Genomic DNA, 23402 nt, shown 5'->3' on the forward strand with positions numbered 1-23402 from the left:
TTGTTTTCAGGCGCATGGGTGGACTGGAATATGCAGGCAAGATGCCAATAAGTGTTTACGATCTTTACCTGGCAAAACTATAGTTTTGCGCCAGATTACATTCAGTTATGTGATGCCTTTATAGAAAATGAACAATATAATCTACCTGTGCCATGAAAATAAATGTAGTACGGCTGACATGCTGCAGCTTACCGCGACCATGTGGCGGTAAAACCTGTCTTGAGAATTACAAGACGAATGACACAAGCCGCCAGTACGCTTTCAGACTTCTAGCGTAGTCAGAATTATCTGTCAGACCACATTGTATAAATCTGAGTCGAAAGGTATGTCGGCCATTAAAATTTTTTGATTGTTTTAGTTAATGAAAATATTTAAATATTTATATTTTAAGGTACATGTACATGTAGGTATTTTGGGTAAAGTATCCTTCGTCCATTGACACTAACGCAAATGTTTTTAAAGTTTTATTAACACGTGCACACATGAGCTGGAATATAGATGAGATGCCAAAACATCACCAAAATATAAGGTTGTGGATTTCCCCCGGCCTAAACGGGGTTTCCTCCCATCATAATCCTGACCGCCGTCGTATAAGTGAAATATTCTTGAGCATGGCAGAAAACACCAATCAAACAAATAAACAAATAAATAAATAAATAAATATACAACTGGCTATAAGTATAAACAAGATTAGGGCACTCACTTCCAGAATTCACAAAGTACTGAACTTGAATGCGTTCAACACTTTCCTTAAACTATTCTAAATCCAAATCTGAATGGATTTCATCAATACTACATAGGGAATATCTAAATACTTTGGCAGATACATGTGGAATTTTACTGCCGCCTACAGGTGTATACTGTAACATTAGTTGTTGGGGAAGTGTATCATCATTCCATGATTTGCGCACTGACCTATATATTCCTTCAAGAAAACCATGTATATTAGTATGACATTCTGAGAAAATGTGAAAAAATGATATGGAAAGATATAAAACGCTTTGCTAAGTAGAAAGTGGTAAATTGCATGCTTGCAGAACTTTTGTAAAAAGGAGCCTACGTGGTCGTTTCCTTCATTTATGTACCTTGTAGAGAAGATAAATTACTACCTGTCACCACTTATGCATGAATACAAGTCTAAAGCTTATACATTGTGTATGGTGGGATTACTTTTTCTGATCCTTACAACCAGAACTGTATAGAGTTTTCGATCCATTCCACCCCCATATAGTAAATACTCATCCTAAGGTGTTTTGTCTTCATCTGCTACATCTTCCCTTCGCACCTGAACTTCAAGAAGCCACGTTCGAAACCTGCAATAGGAGTTGGTTCAGCCACTATTAATGCTTTGCAACAATATGCTAGTCCGATGTCCTATTCTTAAATTGGGAAATCAAGCAGATTTAAAGGAAAAGATTACACAACAAATTGGACTAAATAATCCAGCCTGTACGTGACGAAATATTGTGAGCCAGAACTCATAGACTGTACATTTGTGTGCGTCTGGACGTCATGGCTCTATCTCAGCGACACAGCAATCTTCTGGAAAAGCAGATCTTCTTTCAGCTATTTACCAATACTCCGTGAACAAAATGCTTTTGTACGGGTGCAACAATGTTGGGTGTTACATTGGCAAAGCAATGGAAATGGAATGTGCAGGTAACGAATGTCAAAAAAGAAAGCGGTATTAACATTTTGTGCTTTGGAAGGTGGGACGTGTGTACATGTATGTTTGAGTGTGTGTGCATGCTTCCCCACGTGATGGTCAGTGGGTACGTATACTTCCTATCACACTGTTATTTTATATTCACCTTAATTACTTGATTTAAATGGAGGCAAGTGGCAAAAACAATGTTTTTTTGTGTCATATGGAAATGTTGCACGTGCATGTATAGCTGCATGATCTTGAGTCCTCCTCCTCCTCACACCAAGTGTAAATCTTTTAAGTCTTCTGCCATGTGCAAACCTAATTTAGTCCCAACCGAACATGCCAGTCTAATTGCTGGATAATCTGTAATTATCTTGAAATAATAAACAGACACCCCAGGCGGTTAAGTTTGGGACCCCGGTCAGGAGCAAATGTGGTTTATTCATACAATAACAGCACCGCGCCATATTCATGGTTTTCAGAAAATCAAACTGATCTGTTCAGTTGAAAACCTGTGATGAAAGGCAAAAAAGTTCTGGAGTTGATGCATTGACCCTGTAATATAAAAATACAACAAAGCATGTGGCTGGTAAATAATTCTGCTGTCCCAGAAGTGATCAGCAAAAAAAACAAACAAAAACAATACAAGTCAAAACATTTGAGAGCTAGTGTGAGTAGGTTTATATATATATATTTCCGCTTCCGCATGTATGCTGTCTTTCACTTCTGTTCATGGCTGCCGGAGGATCTGTAATTGTCTTCAAATAGTAATCCTCCATGCCAATGAAACTTTGATCGTTGCGACTCCAGCCGGGTGCTGTACTTGTAGAACAAAACAATATATCAAAGAACAATACTGCAACATATTTATACCAATGACCTACCACTATAACACTCGTATAGTTTGTTTGACTTATGCATGCGAAAACCCAGTGATACAAAAGATTGCTTGTGAGCAAACTCAGCTTGTCGAGTCTGATTTCTGTCTGCACAAGTTCTGGAGTTGAAGCATACATCCTGTAATATAAATACACAACAAAACATGCCAGTCGTGATTGATTTTATTTCATTAGAGGTAAACTTTCTACATATTAAATTTAATTTCCAATTATAAAGTTGCCACGATGTGGTGAAATGTTGATATTGTGACGTTAATCTGTAATCAAAAATTTTTAACCGTTCTGTGTATATCATAAACGACAAAGTTTACTGTAGAAACAAAACATATACATTTTCTGAAAGTGATCTGTATGAAAATGAAAAACAAACAGACATTCAGAGCTAGTGCGAGTAGTTTCCTATACACATTTCCATGTGTATGCTGCCATCCCCTTCTGCACGTGACCGCATTCTGTAACTGGTTTTTAAAATAAGAGAACAAATGACCGCAGGAATTATTCCAAAATAATCATAACAAGCTATAATTCTTCATGTATTTTACAGCCATATATATCTGGAACCATTCATTCCTGCGTGTTTTCCAACAGAAATAATACGTCTGCAGTATTGAACAGATTGCGGATATGTGGTAACCCTTCGCAGGTGGACATGTATATTGTTTCGGCCATGAGGTGCCACGGCCATGTCTCAGTGATCAGGCCAGAGCGCGTACAGAGCTGCAAAAGACTACAGACACTACAGTGTACAGTCTGGGCGCGTACAGGGTACTGCCAAAGCGCAATCAGACCACGTGAAATAGCACACCCTTATTTGCTGTTGTGCATGCGCTGTACTGTTAAAAAAATACATGATCAGATGCCATGTTTCGTATGTGTTTTATACATGTAAATGATTGCCTTAACTTGTTTGTCAAATCAAATGCATTCAAATTGGATAGCATTTGGCAGATTTTATCTCTGTCTTTCTCAGATATTGGTAGTGGTAAGTGTATTATGTCATGTGTATGTGATATTGATGAGTGCAGCATCTTGTTTATCAGGTTTTTGATGCTTCTCCATCCTCAGTTATTCTCTAATGTTGACAGAACTCAGGTTCTAGCTGGTATGATATTGGTGTTTGTTCTGTGATGTATAACATCTAATGACATGAGCTCTATTCTATTAGAGATATTGGTGAGATCTTGTATCACACAAGCTGTTGATTCTTTTTGTGTAACTCTTGTCTTACAGACATTGATGAGTGTCGTATCTCGTTTGGGATCTGTGCCAATGGTACCTGTATTAACCAGCCGGGTGGGTTCCGCTGTGAATGTCTAGATGGGTTTGAAGCTGTCATGATGGAGCAGATGTGCATGGGTAAGTCACTTGTCTCGTTACTGCTCTCCGTATTGGCGGGACATACAAGCACATGTCATTCAAGCTATTATATGTCAAGTGATATGCTATTGTGTTGTTAGAATCAGGACATGTAAATGCAATATCTACCAAAATAAAGTGACATGTTTTGTGAACTATGTTACCAAATCTTTCAGTTTTGAACTAGTGATCATATACATGTATGCTTTGTACATATTAGTGCAGCAGATATCAGCTTAATGTTTCAAAGTTTCTGTAGCCATGTCACCCATGAGGTTCTGTTGTTTTTTTTTGTAACAAAGCTGCACATTTGGAACAGTTTTTAGATGTTTTGGGCAACAATTAGGCTTGTCTCTGGTTTCAACAAACTGCTCCAGAATTCACTTCTAAACATCACCTTTTTAAAGAAAATTACATACATAAGCTGATATTTGATTTAATAAACTGACTTTGTGGCCACTATAGAGAAATCACATGTCCAAATCCAGCTCCCACTGCTTTGACTGCAGCTTTTAGTGAGATGATATTTGACAAAGGACAGTGTTGTACTTTTGTTTGCTGGAAATGTAAACCTGATCACTGCCATGCAGTTGAAAAATTTTTTGAGCACTGTGTTAAACATCAATCAAATAAACAAAACAAAAAAAGTTTTAGCCAACAGCTGTAAGTGGGATTGTGTTTTGGTTGTTGATAACAGATATAGACGAGTGTGTGGACCAGCCTGGCCTGTGTCGCGGAGGCACCTGTGTCAATACCCCAGGGGGTTCTCACTGTGAGTGCCCCGACGGCCATGAACTCACCCCAGATGGCAGATACTGTAAAGGTATGTAAAGGAAGTGGAGGAATGAATGAAAACCTTACCTATAGAGGGTTACACTATCAAATTTAGAATTTGTTTGTCAATGTGTGAATGAATATAACAAAGTATTGCCAGAATTTTTTTATACATTGGCAATAGTGAAAATTTACAATAGCATCTAATATATGTGCATGTACTACATGTGTATATAAATAAAAAGATGAAAGTAAATTTACTGTAATGTTCCATGAAAAACAATGAAATGAAAGATCCATGGAGCTTTTCGGTGGTGCACAATTTAAGTGTTTTTTTTCACTTAAAAATTAATGTTGTATTAGGAAGGAAATCAGTCATAAATGTCCAAAATGTATAATTTGTTCTTGTGGAAAGGGCCGCCTGTAGCCAGAGGAATTAGGGCTAGTGAGATATCCGCATTTTACCCAGAAATTCCCTTTTTAAAGCTTTGTTAGGGCTTTCTTCCTGAATACTATATGCAAGTGTCTTGTGATTTGACTTTTACAGATGTGGACGAGTGCTCTGCAGCTAGCAGTCTATGTTCCAATGGGATCTGTGAGAATTTCATGGGAGGTTATCAATGCATCTGTCTGGAGGGATACCAACCCAACGAGCTGAAGACCACCTGTGTTGGTTAGAGTTATTTCCCATTAAAACATTAAATTAGTTTTCAGCGTACATATTTGGCTGTTGGTAATTGTCTGCATGCAGTGCACATTTACCATTTCAAAACCACAAATCAATACCTTAATATGAGACATTTTTTCTACAGTTTCACAATATTTATGTTCACAGTTGAATACCTTGTGAAACCATTGTCAGTAATTGACTGGAAGGGTTAATTGGCATAATACAGTATCACCCAGCAGACCCTTTACTAGGCGTTTTTCATGAGGCACAGCACCCTACCCCTGAACTTGGTCGCCCTGCCCCTTATCTCAGCCACCCTGCCCTTAATATATCTTTCCATTTGCGCCCGGCCCTAAATTTCAATTGTTTGCAAAGTGATAATTTGTATATTGTCAAAGAAAAATAAACTGGTAAAGTTTTTAGTGCATACGTGCCGAACAAGTGCGAATGTGCCTGATTGATGGTAAATTGTTCTTTTGGCACAAAAGCCAAGCTTGACTGTAGGCAGTACAACAAAAATGTGGAGGGAAATTTCGTCTGTCGAAAAGAATTGTCCATGAAATGCAGCAGATTAAACTTTTAAGCATCCAACCCTTATATAATTCAGTACATAAGTAGTTAATTACACTTCATTTAGAAATGCCTTGGTGGAATTTACCGGATTTACTGAAGATGTACATAGTCTGATTTTGAAAGTATTTGTGGGTCTAAACGAGAAACGTACTTCTATGTAGCCCTGAAGGAAAGGCAGATAAGAGATTTATGTACACACATGTGCATATAGTCATATTGTTTCTGTGAATAAATGGCAGTTGAAATACCTGTTTAATTTAATTTAATTTAATTCTGATTAAGTAAAGGAATGCTCAAAGTAAATCGTGGTGAAGTCATTTGCGACAGTGAAGGCCTGTGGTCTCTGAACACCCTTTCCCCTATCCCTTCCTCGTCCTGACTAGGGGTTCTGGCTGCCAAGCCCCAAGCTCACCAGTAACTGACTTCTAGCTTACCACTGCCATCTGCCAATAAAAGGTGTTGGCACACACTGTAGTCAGTGAATAGTGGCTGGTTTACAGGATCTTTCAGTGTTTTGCAAATCCTGTCAAATCCACACAACTGCAAGTAGACTAGTGACATGCTACTCTGTTACTTGCAAAGGTTTTACAGCTGTGGCAGTAATGGTCAAATGATAGTACTGTATATTGTTTCTTGTACACTTAATGGAAATATCTGGATATTGAGTAAGAGAATAGAATAAGTAACCCTAGAATTATATTCTTGGTGTACTTTGCCTTGATTCTACTTCTCAACCTGGCGATTGACTATAGCATTTAGTAGCTATCATGCTATTGGGTCAGATGATAGAGACTTTATTTGTAACAGCAAATGATTTCCTTGTATGACCCATGAAGCCTTTACTTGTCCAGAATAATTGTCTGATTGAACTGTAGACTTGCCTGTCTTTGATGATGACTTTGCCATGTGACTGGTTTGTTTCTTTGCTCAGATATTGACGAGTGTTTGGATGGGAATGGAGGTTGCCAGGATCTGTGTATCAACACACCGGGAAGTCACCTGTGTGGATGTAACCCAGGGTTCCTCCTCATGCCTGATCACAGGAGATGTGGAGGTACAGCCAGTCTTTAGTCTAATAAACAGAAAATAGCATATTTCACCTAAAGTCTGGCCTGGAAAAATGCACTTTTAGAAGCAAAAAGAAAATGGTATGTTTGGATGCCAAACTCTTTAAGTCTTCTTCTGATAAGAAACAGATCCAAATTATCTAACTCCCCCCCCCCCAAAAAAAGAACACCGGAAGTGGCACTATAAGGTGGATGAATCAATCAGAATCAAGGAAAATGTGTCACTTGAATAAAGCTAAACCTTAGGTAAAAATACAGTAATAATGTGTCATTCATTTGTGTGAATAAAGTCTTTTATACAAGCACATGGTCAAGAAATCATGCCATACTTTGCTAGTTTTTGATATGTGATGAAACTATCCTCTGTTTCTGCAAGGCTACAGAGGTTTTCTCCAGTTACCAGTTAGGATTTGAACATTTATTATTTCCGTTTCTAAGAAGGGGCCTCTGTGGCCTCTCACCAATGCAGTCGCTGTCAATTCAAGTCCAGCTCATGCTGGCTTCCCCTCTGAATGTACATGGGAAGGTCTTGCAGCAACCTGCGGATGGTTGTGGGTTTTCCCCATTCTCTGCTTGTTTTTTTTTTTTTCACCTTAGTGCTGGCTGCTGTCATATATGTGAAATATTCTTGAGTATATCATAAAACCCCAATCAAATAAATAAATAAATTTGGAAGATTCCAAAAGCCAGATTGTGTTTGGATTATTTTTATGATTTGTTTTATATGATTGCAGCTTTTGTAGACCATGTTCTGACCATTCTGAATGATTAATGACTTGAATGATTTGTTTATGTAGAGTGTTGTAATTTTCTCAGATGTGGATGAGTGCAAGGAAACGCCGGATATTTGTGAAGGAAATCGCTGTTCTAATTTACCTGGCTCATATCGGTGCATCTGCACTGGAGGCTGGATGCCGTCTCCAGACCAGAAGCTCTGTATAGGTGAGACGGTCTCCTTATAATAAAGTGAATGTTCAGTTTATTTTTTTTCAAGTGGAAATACTAATCCTAGTGTTTTTGGCACAACTGTATATCTGCCTCAGTTCCTTACTTATTTAGGATGTAGCTGTCTTTTAAAACCAGGCACTCCTGCTTTTCTGTCATAAAATCTCATGGCTGTCAATATTTCTACCATCTTATGCTACCCAGTTACTCTGATTTCTGCTTAAAACATACCCCAAACTCAGTAAAACCTACATTCACAAAATGTGACTTTATGAGAATAGAGATTGTACTTGGTTTGTGGAATCCGGCAATGAAAGTAGTATCGAATCAGAGCTTCAATGTGAGGCCTGCAGAAAGTAAAGCAGCCAAAATTTGCCTTACAGGTGGCTGTTAACTTATCCTGTTTTGTATTTAAGATGTGGATGAGTGCAGACTGAACAGGAACCTTTGCCTGAACGGCCGTTGCCAGAACAGCCCTGGTTCGTTTGTGTGTAGCTGTAACATTGGTTACTCTGTCAAACCAGGAACCCCAGGCTGTACTGGTACGTAGATGTATATAACATGTCAAAGATCCAGGTCTTAATCTGGGGATATGTGAATTTTTTTCAGACTATTACATTCCTTGATCTCCCTATCTAATATAAATAAATGTGGCTTCTTGAGTATATTTATATCCCAGTATTGTTTTTGTCATAACACATTATTGGAGCAGCTAGAGCATTACCATGAGAAACATGAGAGTTAGAAAAAAATTAGATTAGCAATTACATAAGAGATGTCAAGATTGTGCGGAAGAACTGTGGTTTACTATGACTTTTCTCTTTGTTCTCGCAGACCTGGATGAGTGTGACGCTCTGGACCGAGCCTGTGATGAGAATGCTCTCTGTATCAACACCCAGGGATCATACAAATGCGACTGTAAACCGGGATTCACTGGAGATGGCTTGGTCTGCCTAGGTCTGTACCCATTCTGTTTTATTTATATATTTTTTGTTATAAATATAACTTGCCAGATTTAAAGTCCATACTTAATAAGGGAACTTGGTCATTCATGTCATTCAGTAGATGCGACTTTCAATAAAAGATGTGATATGTACTCCAGCAAGAATAAGTTTCTACTTGAGTTGTTATCCTTACTGTTAAACATTTATAACATACATGTATGGCACGGTACTGAAATGTTAATCGGATTCCTCCCACCATAATGCTGGCTGCCGTCGTATAAGTGAAATATTTTTGAGTACGGCGTAAAACACCAGTCAGTGAATAAATAAATGAAATTTTAATCAGACTTGAATTTATAAATCTCCAGTTGTTGAAGCCAAATCATGTATAATCAGCGTACAGCATGAAAGGGATGACATGGACATAGTCTATGTAGTGTCGGTAAATTGCATGCAGTTTTACAGTTATGTGTTAAGTTTGTGAGCTTTCATGTTGTAATTTCTTGATCAGATACCAATGAGTGTTTGCGTGGTAATGGAGGCTGTGATCCTGACGCAGCCTGTATTAACACTGACGGCAGCTTCAGGTGTGTTTGTGATGGAGGCTTCAGTGGGGATGGATACGAATGCAGAGGTGAGCAGTCATTTGTAGTAATTATCCAGTGTATTATAATTAAAACTGTATACGGTTTGTTAAAGCTGTTAAATTGTTAAAGTTTGTTAATTTGTTGATGTTCATGTCTTTGCTTTACATGTACCTTCAAATCTGTGATAAGTGCTTAAATTGGTTTATATAATAGATTTATAATATAGTGAATGTCCACATGCTGGAGGACTATGCATATGGTGTATTAAAATATGAGTAAATCAAGTATAAATATTTCTCTTATTTAAATTGAATTTCTTACGAAAATATTCAGTTTCAAACCAGAAAATTCAGTTTTAAACTCAAATTTATGAACTGAATATCAGTTCGTAAATATGGTATGTATGAATCCGTGATCACTCATTAGTTATATGAGCGTCATCCCATTATTACACCTGACTCGAAAACTTGCCAATGTTTTAACATGTTGGCTATGTGATCGTGCTTTTTGTAGATGTGGATGAGTGTAGCCTTAACCCGAGTCTGTGTGAGAATGGTCAGTGTCTGAACTTCCCCGGTGGGTACAGGTGTGAGTGTGACATGGGCTTCACCCCTACAGACAACGACAGGGCCTGTGAAGGTAAGTACTGGAGACGCTTTATTTTACTTGACTGCACATGTATATATACAAGGCCATATGTGGAAAAAAAATTAATCCCAATTGTGACCATGCATAAAGAAATTTTGTAAAATGCAACTCGGAGTGGTCCTTTCTGAGAGCTTTCAAGAATGAAGGAAATTTGTATGGAAGAAACTTTTTATTGGTTAACAGTCATATTTTGTTCAATTTTTCTTGTGAGATTGATTAGTTTTCCGGAGCCAAAATGGCTCTAGATATGGCCCTGATATACATCTTTGTGCAGTGGACAGTGCTAAAGAGCAAAGGCTTAGAGCTTTATAATTGCAACTACCCAGCAGTTTATATGTGACACTGGAGGGTCTCTGTGCCCAAGGTGGTAAGTGTGCCAACGCGACACAGTGACCCAGGAGCCTCTTAACAGTGCGGTCACTGCGAGTTGAACTCCAGTTCATGCTGGCTTCCTCTTCAGCCGAAGGTCTGCAGCAACCTTCGGATGGTGATGGGTTTAATACCAGGCGTTGCCCAGTTTCCTTCCGCCTTAATGCTGGCATCGTTTAAGGGAGATATTCTTGATTAATGTGCCACTGTCCATTAGGTAATAATTTTACAACTGCCCATTGGGTAATAATTTTACAACTGCCCAGTGTTTTATAATATGGGACTCATTATTAAGTGGTTACTAAATTATAGTGTGGAACTACGTGATGGTTAATACTAGACTACTGCCCAACATGTAGGCAACTGTTACATGTTGTTAATATTTTGTGGTGGTAAAATATTCGCGAATCAAGCCAAATTCTTGACTTTTGCATCTCCCCAAGAGTTTATAATGTTACATGGACAGGAGTATGTATGTACATCAATAATAAACTCATGTTAAGACATTTATTATGCCAGGTTGTGTAATTGCATTACAGACATTGATGAATGTGACATGTTCAGAAACCTCTGTGTTAATGGGCAGTGTGAGAATATATTTGGGATGTTTCGCTGTGTTTGTAACTCTGGCTTCAAACTGGATGTGACTGGGGGAAATTGTACAGGTAAGCACAGATTCTCTGGGAACCTCACAGACTCCTGTAGCCCTCCTGATTTACAATTGTTCAACTTTTGCATCACATTAATGCATATGAATAAGCTTATTATACTGAAAACAAGATAAAGCTAAAGATAAAGATGTGTTTCTACATGTACTTGACTTGTTCTTCATTTTTTCATGTTCCATTCTGTGATGTGATGTCTTTACTTTGCTCTGTCTGTCTGTATCTTCGGGGCATCTTAAGTCAGGAACAATATTCACAAATCATCAATTGCAATCACCTGATTCATGTGCGAATTTGAGCTAATGCAGATTTTGAAGTGTCATGTCCCTCTTTCCTCTGCAGATATTGATGAGTGTGTGAATAAAGATAACTGTCAGTATGGAACATGTATAAACAAACAGGGCAGCTACATTTGCCAGTGTCCCCCTAACTACGAACTGAATCCTACGGGCACAGGCTGTGTAGGTGAGTCAAATATAAACAGTAAACCCATACCTGAGGGAGGACAGTTGACACTTCAGCCTACATGTACATGTACACTGTGTCTGGGTGGGGTGTCGTTTGCTGTCCTCATCATGGTGTTTTAGTGTTGCAGCATAATAAACCTGTCGGTATTAGGACTGCATAACCGAAACTATGTGTGGGTGGAATGTCTTGTCTGGTGTCCTCAACATTGTTACCTATACACAGCAGTTGTGTATAAGTAAGTCATTGTTTGGCAGCCAAGGTGATGTTAATGTGCAGATTTCTTACATGTTCAATACATGAAGGTGTGCCTATGAAGTGAATGGAAGTTGATTGGCTGTGTACACATGTAACTGTTTTACAGATAATTTGTTAAGTAGACAGACAAGCTAGATTCTGCATCCAGTGTAATTGTAGTTTTTTCCCTGCAAGGGAATGTGCATGAAGACTGACTCTGCCTCAAGAGTACTCTTTTTATAGGTGCAACTACACGTAGTCATTTTCCTTTATCTCATTTTTGTAATGTTACATGAAGGAATATTGTCCGTTTCAAGTTCATTCTCATCAGTTTTTGTTGCTCTGATTAAAGCTTCAACAATATCTTTGCAGACAAGCGTCTAGGCACATGTTACTTGGACAGCCCCTTATACAGCCGGACTGGGCAATGCCGGGATGTGCTTGGGTCATCCTTGTCACGGGCCACCTGCTGTTGTACAGTGGGAAGGGGTTGGGGTGACAGAGGCCCGGGGATCTGTGAGTCCTGCCCTAGGAATGGATCAGCTGAATACAATGCCCTCTGCCCTGGGGGTCCAGGTTTCAGGCCTAACACTGTCACGGTTATTCTGGAAGGTCAGTAATATGCAGAAGACAAAGATAGGAACTCCTGAAGAAGAAATAATTCTGGATTTTTCTCGCAATACAAGTTCTAAAAATGACAAATGATTTTTTTTTTCATCTTACATACATCTCATCATTGAATGAATGTAAGATGTTGCCAGATGACTTGTACAGATTATTGTCAAGCAATTGTGTTGACTGTTGTGGTAATAACTTCACTTTAAAGTCACACAAGTTTCAAAAGTACAATGAAAACCTAAACTTTTGTTCCAAGTGTTATTTTGGTGAGCAATCAGCTGTGCACAAAGTGGCAAATCTGAAACCTGTGTGCACTGGTTCTGTGGGCTATTATTTAATGTGATAATCACATTCTATGTCCTGTTTAAGAACACTACTGCACTTCACCTCAAGTATGGTGGGTAAAAATCTTCATTCAGAAACACATACACATGAAGGCATAATGATGATACTTTCTTCTGTCTTTTTTTCTGATAAGAAATTATTTAAACTTCATAAAAACTCTTTAAGTGGCCCTATAAGGTGGATAAATCAATCAGAGTCAAACAAAATGTTAGAAAAATGTGAAACTGGAGATTTAATACAGTAACTGTATAGCATACTTTGAAGTTGGACAAGACACTCTTCATTGAATTGGGGGAACCCTTTTTGCCTAATGTACCTCAGGTCAAAGCTGTGTGGGCAGTTTTTCATTCCAGCCTTTGTGATGATTTTGTGATGTACTCGGTACTCATTTATTGCAAGAGAATAGCTTGGAAGTTATCTCATTGGATCTACATGTACTTTATTTCACATCTAATCCAATCTGCATTCACAAGCTATCTTGAAAGTGTTTCCCATGTAAACATGTTTGAATAAGGATTGTGTGACTACAGCTTAGATGAGACAAACTTGTAATGTTTTTGTTTTCCAGACATTGATGAATGTGCTGAAATCCCAAATGTGTGTAAAGGTGGCCGATGTCAGAACACGTTTGGCAGCTTCACCTGCGTCTGTCCTGATGGGTACACCCTAGACCAGGACAGGCTCCAGTGTGTAGGTAAGGTTGTCAACATGGGACAGATAACTAGGCAGCTCAGCATGGGATCCTCAACTTATCCTAGGTTATCCTAGATATTATCTGCAAATATTTTGCTGCCAAACTTCAAACAATTGCGATTTATGTTTTTCTATAAGAAGAACATAAATGCTGGCTGAAAAGAATAATTATGATATTTTAGGTCGAGAACAACAGGCTTTCAGCTTGGAAACCTAGTAAATAAATGTGTTCATTTATGTTGTCAGATGTGTCCATATATCCAAGTTACCACGATGTGTCCATGAGTTCAGGATCCCACACATTCGCTCTTCAAAGCAGATGTAGTGGGTTTTTTGGAAAAAAACAAAGCAATGATCACAAATTTGTTAAAAAGCTGTGTTAAAATTCTGCGTGTTTTTGCCATGTCACAACCATACGTGATGTAGACAGTCACTGTAAGCATGTTTTGATTTGGGTTTGTGTGATTCCAAGACCAGACTGATGACCAGAAGTGCTCTGATAGCATGGAAATACAGTTTAGTAAATAAATAAATAACCTACACAAAAAAATAAAGAAAAAAAAACATAAATAAAGAGAGAGAGAGACTTTTAGAGTACATAGTTTTGTATTAAAGTTAATTTTTAATAGATATATTTTAAATATTTTACATCTACAGTTGAGTTTAAATAATAAACTGTTTCATATTAATGGATTAGTGCCAAATTCATTTATGTTTGTACATGTGACTGATGTTTTTAGATATCAACGAGTGTGAGGTGATACCTGGTTTATGTGGCCCTGGAACGTGTATTAACAGAGAAGGCAACTATACATGTGTCTGTCCCCCTGGTCACATGATGATGCCATCCGAGAGAGACTGTATGGGTATGCTTGGTTTTTGTTATTACAGAAATTTGCATCATATTTCAAAACTATTATCACATTTATTTATTTGTTTGATGTTTTACGCTGTCCTCAGTAATATTTTACTGATACAAGGCTTGCCAGCATTATCATGCGAGGAAACCAGGCAGAGCACGGTGGAAACTCCCAACCATCAGCAGGTTGCTGCCATACCTTCCCAGGTATGGTCGGAGAGGAAAGCAAGAGTATTGTCTTAATCACACTCTGTAAAATGTTACACTGGGAACATATACAATAATTATAATGAATAAAGTTGACTGATAAAATTATACTTATCTGCAGCCCTGAAACGGGCCAATCCAACCAATGTAGTTTTGTCTCCAAAATAAAATCAAAAATATACATAAATTGCACTGAAAGTTGATCTGTCTTATGCAAAAAGGTTAATGGGTTATTTTGTACAAGGCTGTTTACTTTGCTGGTTGTTTTGTTTTTACCAGATATGAGGAAGTCTAACTGTTACATTGACTACCTGAACACAACCCGTCCACCTTACCAGATCATCTGTGAGAATCCTATGTCCACCAACATCACCAAGCGACAGTGCTGCTGTTCTATCGGACGAGCCTGGAATAATCCGTGTCACGCATGTCCCGTTGAAGGCTCACGTATGTCAGAATTATACTCGCTCTGTGTATAACTGTGTGGAAGAATTGGGCTGATATGAATATAGGCATATAGGAGAGAGCCAAGGGTGCATAATTGGCCTTTCAGTGTACCACAAAATGGATAGCGGTCAGTGTAAGGGAAGAGCTCATAAGTTGGAACGGCGGGTCAGACAAGGTGGTGTGCCGATGTAGGATCCATGCCGTTCGTGTCCTATTGCTACGAACAGCTGGCTGGCTGGCTTTGTAAGCATAACCGGCAGGTCCAAACAATCGGACACATTCATGGGATGTGGTTTGAAAGGAAACAAGTCAGTCTTAAACACTTTAGCAATCGCCTATGAGCTAAATCTGAAGCTACGACTGTCTTGTCAAGTCAAGGGAGATTGTTCAAGACGTTTTACATATCTGACCAAGCGATAAAAAAACATTTAGGTGAAAGCAAAGCATTTGCGGACAGAAGCACCCAGACTGCATGCTTGTTTTTAAATGTTTGTGATTTGTAATACATGAACATGGTGTCTGCAGGTGTGGAAATGGATGCAGGCATAGAAATACACCCATCACAAGCTTCACATACATGTACTAGTACATTGCAACAATTTTTAAACATTGTATTACTGTAAATGACACACTAACATTTCCTGAGAGCTTACAGTCAATTGTCTGTAACTGAAAGAATTCAACATTGACCAGTTACATTATTTACTTTCAGTGACCTGCCCCTTGGAATTATCACAGCTGCATGGTTTTGGCGGGAATAATGGTTGATTGGCAGTTCATTCTGTATACATTAGGAAATTTTCCCACACGTTGTCCTGTATTGAAGGGGTTCATTTGGGACGCCAGTGTGGGCTATAGCGCAGTGCTATTACTCATTTAGATGTAGTAGATATCAAAAGATAGAGACTGATCAAATAGCTGCAAATTTATACTCCTGTTTGAAATACCTTGAATATTGGAATGCATGTAGAGAAGAAAATTTCAATATGGCTGATTAAACACATTTAAACCTTGTAGGCTCATGGTACATGTTTAATTATTGAATATTGAAATATTGGATAACACTTCACTTCTTCAAGGACTCAAAGTGTACATTCAGCTTCTCAACCATACACTGAAATAAATCCTTGTACAGACCTTTGTTCACTTCATGTGACAGAAACAGGGTGAACATATAGGCCTATACCCTTGTGCACATATGTAAAGAAGCACCTTTTTGAGCCTCATTGTTAGCTGCTGAAGACGACCAGACTGGGCTGCTGGGTATGTCTGGCTTGCCCTGAATGGGGAGGGAATTATCCTTTGATGTGACTTGTAGTCTTGTTTTCATTGCGAGATCTCCAGCCAGATCTAGTCTAGCAGACAGATTTCAATGAGTTCAAATACATACCTTCACAGTGAGTTACAATTAAATTTCAATTAGTTTACACATACACAAATCGTTAATATTTATTTCCTTGTATCTTCGACATTTCAGTCAATTAAACCACCACAAAAAATGTTAAATTGGGTGTATTTATGTGATTTCATAACCATTGAAGGTATTGTAAAATACATCTGTGGTCTGATCAGGTCGACATGTCCTTTGATTGTGATTTGTATACAGTGCCGACATCATATTTGTTTATATTTGAATACATTGTCGCTTATAATATTGATACCCCAATCTCCACACAATGAATGCTGTCATTAGATCATTAGGGCTTACACTGGTAATGTGCAACAATGTCTGAGTGTACTTGTATGCAAATTAACCATGTGAAAATGAATTTTATTTCTATGTACCCAGTGTAATGGAACAGGGAGTCTTGCATGTTTGACTCACAAAGCTATAGCCCGAACCAGAACCTACATTGTTTTATAGTCTTATAATAATTCTATTGGATAAACAGGATCATACACTCGTGGTTTTATTTTGCGGAAGATCACCAAATATATATTTACATGCACTACCACAGTATACAGACAGAACAAACAACCGAACATTCTTTTCAGATCTACACATGTAGATATGCCTATATATCTGGTGGCCCTTAAAATCAACAACGTCTCTTTAGTTGATCTGAGAGACAACTAAATTTTCATTTGTTTTTCTTGATTGTATTGGAGTCAAATCTTTGATGATGATTTTGAAGCGTGTATTTTGTAGCGGAGTTTGGGGCCTTGTGCGGGAAGGAGAGAGGACAGACTCGAATCACACCAGGTAAGTGAATCTGTTGGTATGTGCAGTGTGTGTAAGAAAATTATTTTTAAGCAGTGTTTATATATAAATGTAAGTATTTCTTTATAATTGTATTGACATGTTTGTTGCAAACTACAATTTTTCTGAATCTGTACATTTGGATTGTATTATTTATTTGCTCCAGGTATTTATGGGATGTTACTAGTGCTTTAATAACAGTTTTTTCTTAAACTGTTACATCTGCATGTTCTGAATGGTAATGTTTGTGTGCATGGGAACTCTAGTGATTTGATAACAAGTACATGTCCTAATATGTTTTTCAGCATCTATATTGTTAATGTTATCATGGTTTGTTGGTGATAAATGCTCTTTCACTTCTGGTAATATATGCTGGTTGTCTACTGGTAATAAACACTGGTTTTCTACTGGTAATAAATGTTGGTTGTCTACTGGTAATAAACACTGGTTGTCTACTGGTAATAAATGCTTGTTTTCTGCTGTCAGACCTGAACGAGTGTGAGCTGATCCCAGGTCTGTGTCGCAATGGCCGCTGCATCAACACGCAGGGTAGCTTTAGGTGTGAGTGCTTCCCGGGCTTCAGGTATGATGCTGCAGCCTACATCTGTGCTGGTAAGTCACTTTCTTGAGAATCTGTTTAAGAACTTCTTTATATACTAGGACATAAGTAGTAAGTATGTCACACTGGTGAGGAATTGGGATACAAAACTTTGATGTGATGTGGGTCAGACCCGGCCGAGTGATATATGATGTGGGTGGGGGCTTTTACCCTTTGACAAATTGACAAGTTGTGTGTTTGTATGTAGACTTTGCCTGATTGGTTGATAACCAGTGAGAAATGCTTTGTTTACTGAGACCGTCTTAGTAGTACATGTATATGTAGTCTAGAGTTACAGTACAAAACACTACCTTTTGAAAAAAAAAACACTGTTAGATATTGGTGTATTTATGATTATTTTCGGTATTATCAAGAACAATTTTTTTATTTCATACAGAATCTAGCCCTATAATGAAATTAAAGGGTGAAGGTATTTTTAATCAAGTAATTTTCACTGTCATCCATTTCAATGAAATATGAGTAAAATATCAAAATGCCATCAACATTGATTTTCAAATGATTGTAAAACCATGTACATTTATATATGCGTATATATCTTGTGGTCCTTAGAATAAATATACCAAATTTTAGTAATTGTACTGAATTTTGTACATTTATTCTTCTACTTGATACACTTAATATTCTCCTAGTTTCTTCCAGGAAATGTCTTGTTAAAACACAAACTGACTATCTGTCTTTGATTTGCAGATATTGATGAGTGCCGTGAGCAGGAGCCATGTAATGGGAACTCTGCCTGTATCAATGTTCCAGGGAGTTACTTATGTGAATGCCCTGAGGGGTACTACCTGACTCGAGATAAGCGATCTTGTGTGGGTAAGGACTTAATTGGGGTGGAGAGCTTGAACATTAAATCCCTCTTGTGCCATTAATATATAATTTGTAATGAGTATAATAAGATTTTGGGCCTCAGCATGAGTAGTAAACTACATAGCGCAAAGCATAGCATTTGTTCTTTTTTGTACAGTTACAGTGTGTATCTCCATATTTCTCCTTTTTTCTTTTTTTACATTTAATGGTCAGGATTAGTGACCCTCTTATTTTATTTCTTTCTAATTCTTACAATTTGCTGTAGTTTTCAGCTAATTTTGGGCCACAATTTTTTAGTGACTTCCAAGGATGTACAATGTGAAGTATGACATGTTTATATTGCTTGCTCCGTGTTTTTCATCATGCCTCTTAATCAAATTATATTCAGTTTATTTGGACTAGATATATGTCATGAAGCCAGAGACAATACAGAAATCTGAGAGTAAAAATCCCATATATTTCAGTTTCAGATTGAAAATTATGTGGAAACTTAGAACATTGACTTTTGTAGCTTGTGATTCCTTTTATTGTGGCATGGCAATAAACAAAAATCAGATTTGATGAATTCATCGTTAACTCTACTCTGAGACTAAATGCTGGATTAAAATTAAAACATGAGGAAGACCATATCCATTATGCCCTAAAAAATCTTTTGTGAAAAGTAAGCCATATTTATTTCACTTTTATTACAGATGTAAATGAGTGTGAGGAGATTCGTGATGTATGTGCCAATGGAAATTGTTTGAACTTGGTGGGAAGTTTCTCCTGTATCTGTCAGAATGGGTTCAAGTTGACTTCCAGTAGAGATTCTTGTATAGGTGAGTACAAGTGATTGGAGGTATTATGAGAAAACTTTGTTTACAGGATACCACTGATCTGTTGCTAAAGACAGCAACAGTAAACAGCAGCAGATTTGAAAAGACAGCAACAGTAAATGAAACTTTGCTGGTAAGCCACTTGAACAGTAAAGTTGTTTCTATGTGTCATGTAACTCAAAGTGCACTATCAGGTGAATAGTACCTTCATTTGAAGGTAATGTACTGTATCCGTTTGTTTCTGGCTCAATTGTTTTCAGATATCAATGAGTGTGAAGTGAGGCCGGGTATCTGTCGTAACGGAACCTGTGAAAACCACCTTGGGGGTTATGAGTGTATCTGTCACCCAGGCTTCACACTCACAGAGAATGCAGACTGCTTTGGTGAGTCCAGTGTTGTCTTCAGACTTTTTTCCTCACTTGCATATACTTATATGTAGTAAATCATGTTAGTCCTCACACATCTTGTTCAGACTCAAGCATAGACATTTTCTGTCTATAAGATGGAAGTAGAAATCGTCCAATCTCTGGCAATGTTTTGCAGGGTTTTTTCCATAGTAAACTTCTCATCTCCAGAACAATGTGTCTACTCATGGGGAAATATCTACCCTCTCAGACGAGCCAGATGATTGGCAGTTGTCTGGTCATGGGGTGTGAATTGAAGGTCGACTGTCAAAAGTCAGTTTTGTGTAGTTTATTTCATAAAATCATAACATTATGATATATTATAACGTTGACAATATCAGTATGTCATTTCATAAAAAATTGGATGTGAAACTGGGTTGCTGAAGTTTATTTATGACTGTGACTCCTGCATTGTACAGTAAGATCTGTGAACATGAATATGTAACCAAACAGCTTATTTATGCTGTGAGTTCATTTTCAATTGTCCCCCTTCATTTTCCCAGACATTAATGAGTGCCGGTCTCTGATTGGCTTGTGTCAGAATGGTCGCTGTATCAACACACCTGGCAGCTTCACCTGTAGCTGTCAGCCAGGTTACAAGATCTCATCTGACAGACAGAACTGTGTGGGTAAGTACTCCGCAATCATTTCTCACAGGAGTTTTCATCAGTTCTGAAGCAGAATTCTCATGTAACTCTCATGAGATACTAGGGCTGCTTTTGGTATTGTTGTTATGATGTAAGCCTGTCTGTCTTATTATCAGGACAGCTAAATAAAGACATTAGAAAGGCAAACTAAACTCAAGTATATTTCAATTATACAAGGGCCTCGATGGGGGGGGGGTGCTGGGTGGGACCAAGCACGACCACCCGCAGGTTGCTGGTAGACGTTCCCACATACATGTATGGGCAGAGAGGAAGCCAGCATAAGCTGGACAAGACCTCACAGCAACTGCACTGGTGGATGGCTCCTGAGTCATTGTGCTGCACACCACATGTATCCACACGGTTATGGAGACCCCTCTCATTTTCCACTTTACAGTTGAAGTGCTTAATACAAAATTTGCTTTGTATGATCGATACATAGAATCTGTAGTATCTCTCTGCACAATTTGATAGCTTTGACTTTAATGGTATTAGTGTTATTTGGGAATCACTTTTTCCCGGTGTAGAAAACAATAGTATGTTTACTGAAATCAGTTTCTGGATGATGTCAACCAGTCTGGGATTTGACAGTGTTGTAAGATTTTTGTTGGTAGATATCAATGAGTGTCAGGATATCCCGGGCCTCTGTCGCCATGGTACCTGTCAGAATGTGGAGGGTGGGTTCCTGTGTAACTGTTTTAGTGGATACACGCTTGGACCTTCACAACAAGAATGTATTGGTGAGTTGTCATGTTTTAAAAATAAGAGAAAAAAAGAAAAAATGCTGTTTGACCCATTTTTACACCACTCCCACCATTGGATATTAAAGATATTCCTGTCTGCACATTAGAATGATACGATTTTGATCATTAGTTATTAAAAACTTTGCTTGCTTTTGTCTTCTTAACTGAATAATGACCATACAATTTTCACCATCTACACTTTCTTCAATGATCAGCAAGTTTTAAATATAATATGTACAAAATAAACACTGAAGAAATGATCACATTTAAAGCGAGTGACACAGAGAACTTTAGACATCAGAATGGCTTCCTTATAAATATATGGACATATTTAGATTGTCTTGCTATAAATATAAAATAATACAATTTGAATGTCTGTACGGCTAATTTGATACTCTTGCTTGTTTCCCTGTGGGCAGATGTGAATGAGTGTCTAACAGAGGCAGGCATTTGTCAGAATGGCCAGTGTGTGAACACAGATGGAGGGTTTGAGTGTTACTGCCGGCCTGGCTATGTTCTCTCCAGCAGTGGAAGAAAATGTATGGGTAAGCAGAACTACATTGGCATGTGTGATCATGCTGCATAGGTAGATTTCTTTATACATATATTTATACATGTTCCCCTGTTCTCACCGCATGTGTGGCCCACCTTGGTGACACGTTGTCAGCAACACTCGTCTGTCATCAATGTGTTGAGAGTATCCGTAAAGCACATGTAGGAAGGTTCATCAGGAACTTGCCAATGGTTAATGGTTTACTCTGGTTACTCCTGTTTCCACTACTCATAAAACTGACTTCAGGATGGAAGAAGTGGCAGCATAAAAATAAATAAAATATTTGTACATTTTCTTACAGACATGCGTAAAGGACTGTGCTTCCAGAGGTTTGTGGATGGAACATGCTTGTCACCACTCAGAATCAACATCACCAAGGCGGAGTGTTGCTGCACCCAGGGGAAGGCATGGGGCGGGGACCCGTGTGATGTGTGCCCAGAAAAGGGAGAGGGTATGTTGTAAGAAAAAAGCTTAGAAAAAAACTCTTTTGAGATAAACATATGACTCAGTGAACTGCCAGGATCACAGAGAAGTTTTTTTTAGTTAAAATGTTAGCCAGCAGATAGGGTAATGACCATAATTTCAAGAGTGTGATTGCCTTCAGACTTGAGCTTAGGCTGACACTATTGAAAAAAAGGTAGGATTTGATATTGTTAATCACAGGCGTGGACTGTACTGGCCGCATTCATTTCTGGATTACATCCTTTTGTCTTTCTTTGTTTAATGCAGAGAGCTACGCAGATCTGTGCCCCAATGGTCCCTGGGCATATTATGGGTCCTAACGGAGAGTCAATGGAAGGTAATGTCTGAGAGAATCAGTCTAGAGTGTGACAGCGTGGAATAGTTTCAGAATGAGTACGGAGTTACTGTTAGTGAATCAGTGGCAGCTAGGTAATATCAGTAGAAAGTGATCAAAAATGAAAGATCAAGTCCCTTGTTTTATGTTTTTGTGCATTTACTTCAAGGGATATAATTTTTGCCAGCGTTTTGCTGGCCACTCCGTCTAATGACTTCTGTCTGAAGTTCTTCAGCCCTTATTAACTAGTCAGACATGTTAGATTGCACTGTAGAGTTCAGCTCTTGCTGGCTGGTTCAGAATGACTAACAACTTTACAATGGCATATGTGTCTGGTGTGGTGGTTTCTCTTTCCCTCTCTCTGCTTTTCTCTCTAAAACTTCATTCAAATGAAATTGTGTGCAGCATTAAACCCCGTTCAAATGAATAAGGGGAGCTAACTGGGGCTGAGTTACAATGTGAAATGTATTAAATTCGTTATCTTTTCATTCACTATGTGACAAGAAATTTAGGTTCAGTCTCACTCTGACAGGGAATTTTCAAGAATCCCCTGCTTTCATTTCTCTTGGACCCTTGGTAGACAGTGCTTACTTTTGTCGTGTTACATGAAGTTCCATGAAGACCACTTGCCTTCCAAATATATGACATTTCTCATACCTGATTTTGTTTGTCAATAATTCACCAAAGGTTTGTGCTAACTCAGAAGAGCGTGGTTTTATCCATTCATGAAAATGGCTGCTGTTATATAAGTGAAATGTACTCAGGCATGTACATAAATACGTAAATAAATCAAATAAAAAGTGAT

The 23402-nt window shown here is 38.2% G+C and overlaps 1 protein-coding gene across 1 annotated transcript in view; it reads left to right on the plus strand.

Annotated features, from left to right (window-relative positions):
* The window catches only part of LOC135472531 (fibrillin-1-like), a 104059-nt gene that overhangs the window by 43929 nt on the left and 36728 nt on the right, over window positions 1-23402 (plus strand). The window contains 24 exon segments of the mRNA XM_064752075.1: window positions 3778-3903; window positions 4601-4726; window positions 5225-5350; window positions 6852-6974; window positions 7804-7929; window positions 8349-8474; window positions 8767-8889; window positions 9388-9510; window positions 9977-10102; window positions 11020-11145; window positions 11488-11610; window positions 12220-12459; window positions 13379-13504; window positions 14244-14369; window positions 14849-15016; window positions 17166-17219; window positions 17703-17828; window positions 18523-18648; window positions 19335-19460; window positions 19718-19840; window positions 20365-20490; window positions 21120-21245; window positions 21668-21793; window positions 22103-22252. Of these exon segments, the coding sequence (XP_064608145.1) occupies window positions 3778-3903; window positions 4601-4726; window positions 5225-5350; window positions 6852-6974; window positions 7804-7929; window positions 8349-8474; window positions 8767-8889; window positions 9388-9510; window positions 9977-10102; window positions 11020-11145; window positions 11488-11610; window positions 12220-12459; window positions 13379-13504; window positions 14244-14369; window positions 14849-15016; window positions 17166-17219; window positions 17703-17828; window positions 18523-18648; window positions 19335-19460; window positions 19718-19840; window positions 20365-20490; window positions 21120-21245; window positions 21668-21793; window positions 22103-22252 (3117 nt within the window).

The sequence above is a fragment of the Liolophura sinensis genome, chromosome 8, assembly GCF_032854445.1.
Source record: "Liolophura sinensis isolate JHLJ2023 chromosome 8, CUHK_Ljap_v2, whole genome shotgun sequence".
Lineage (NCBI taxonomy): Eukaryota > Metazoa > Mollusca > Polyplacophora > Chitonida > Chitonidae > Liolophura > Liolophura sinensis.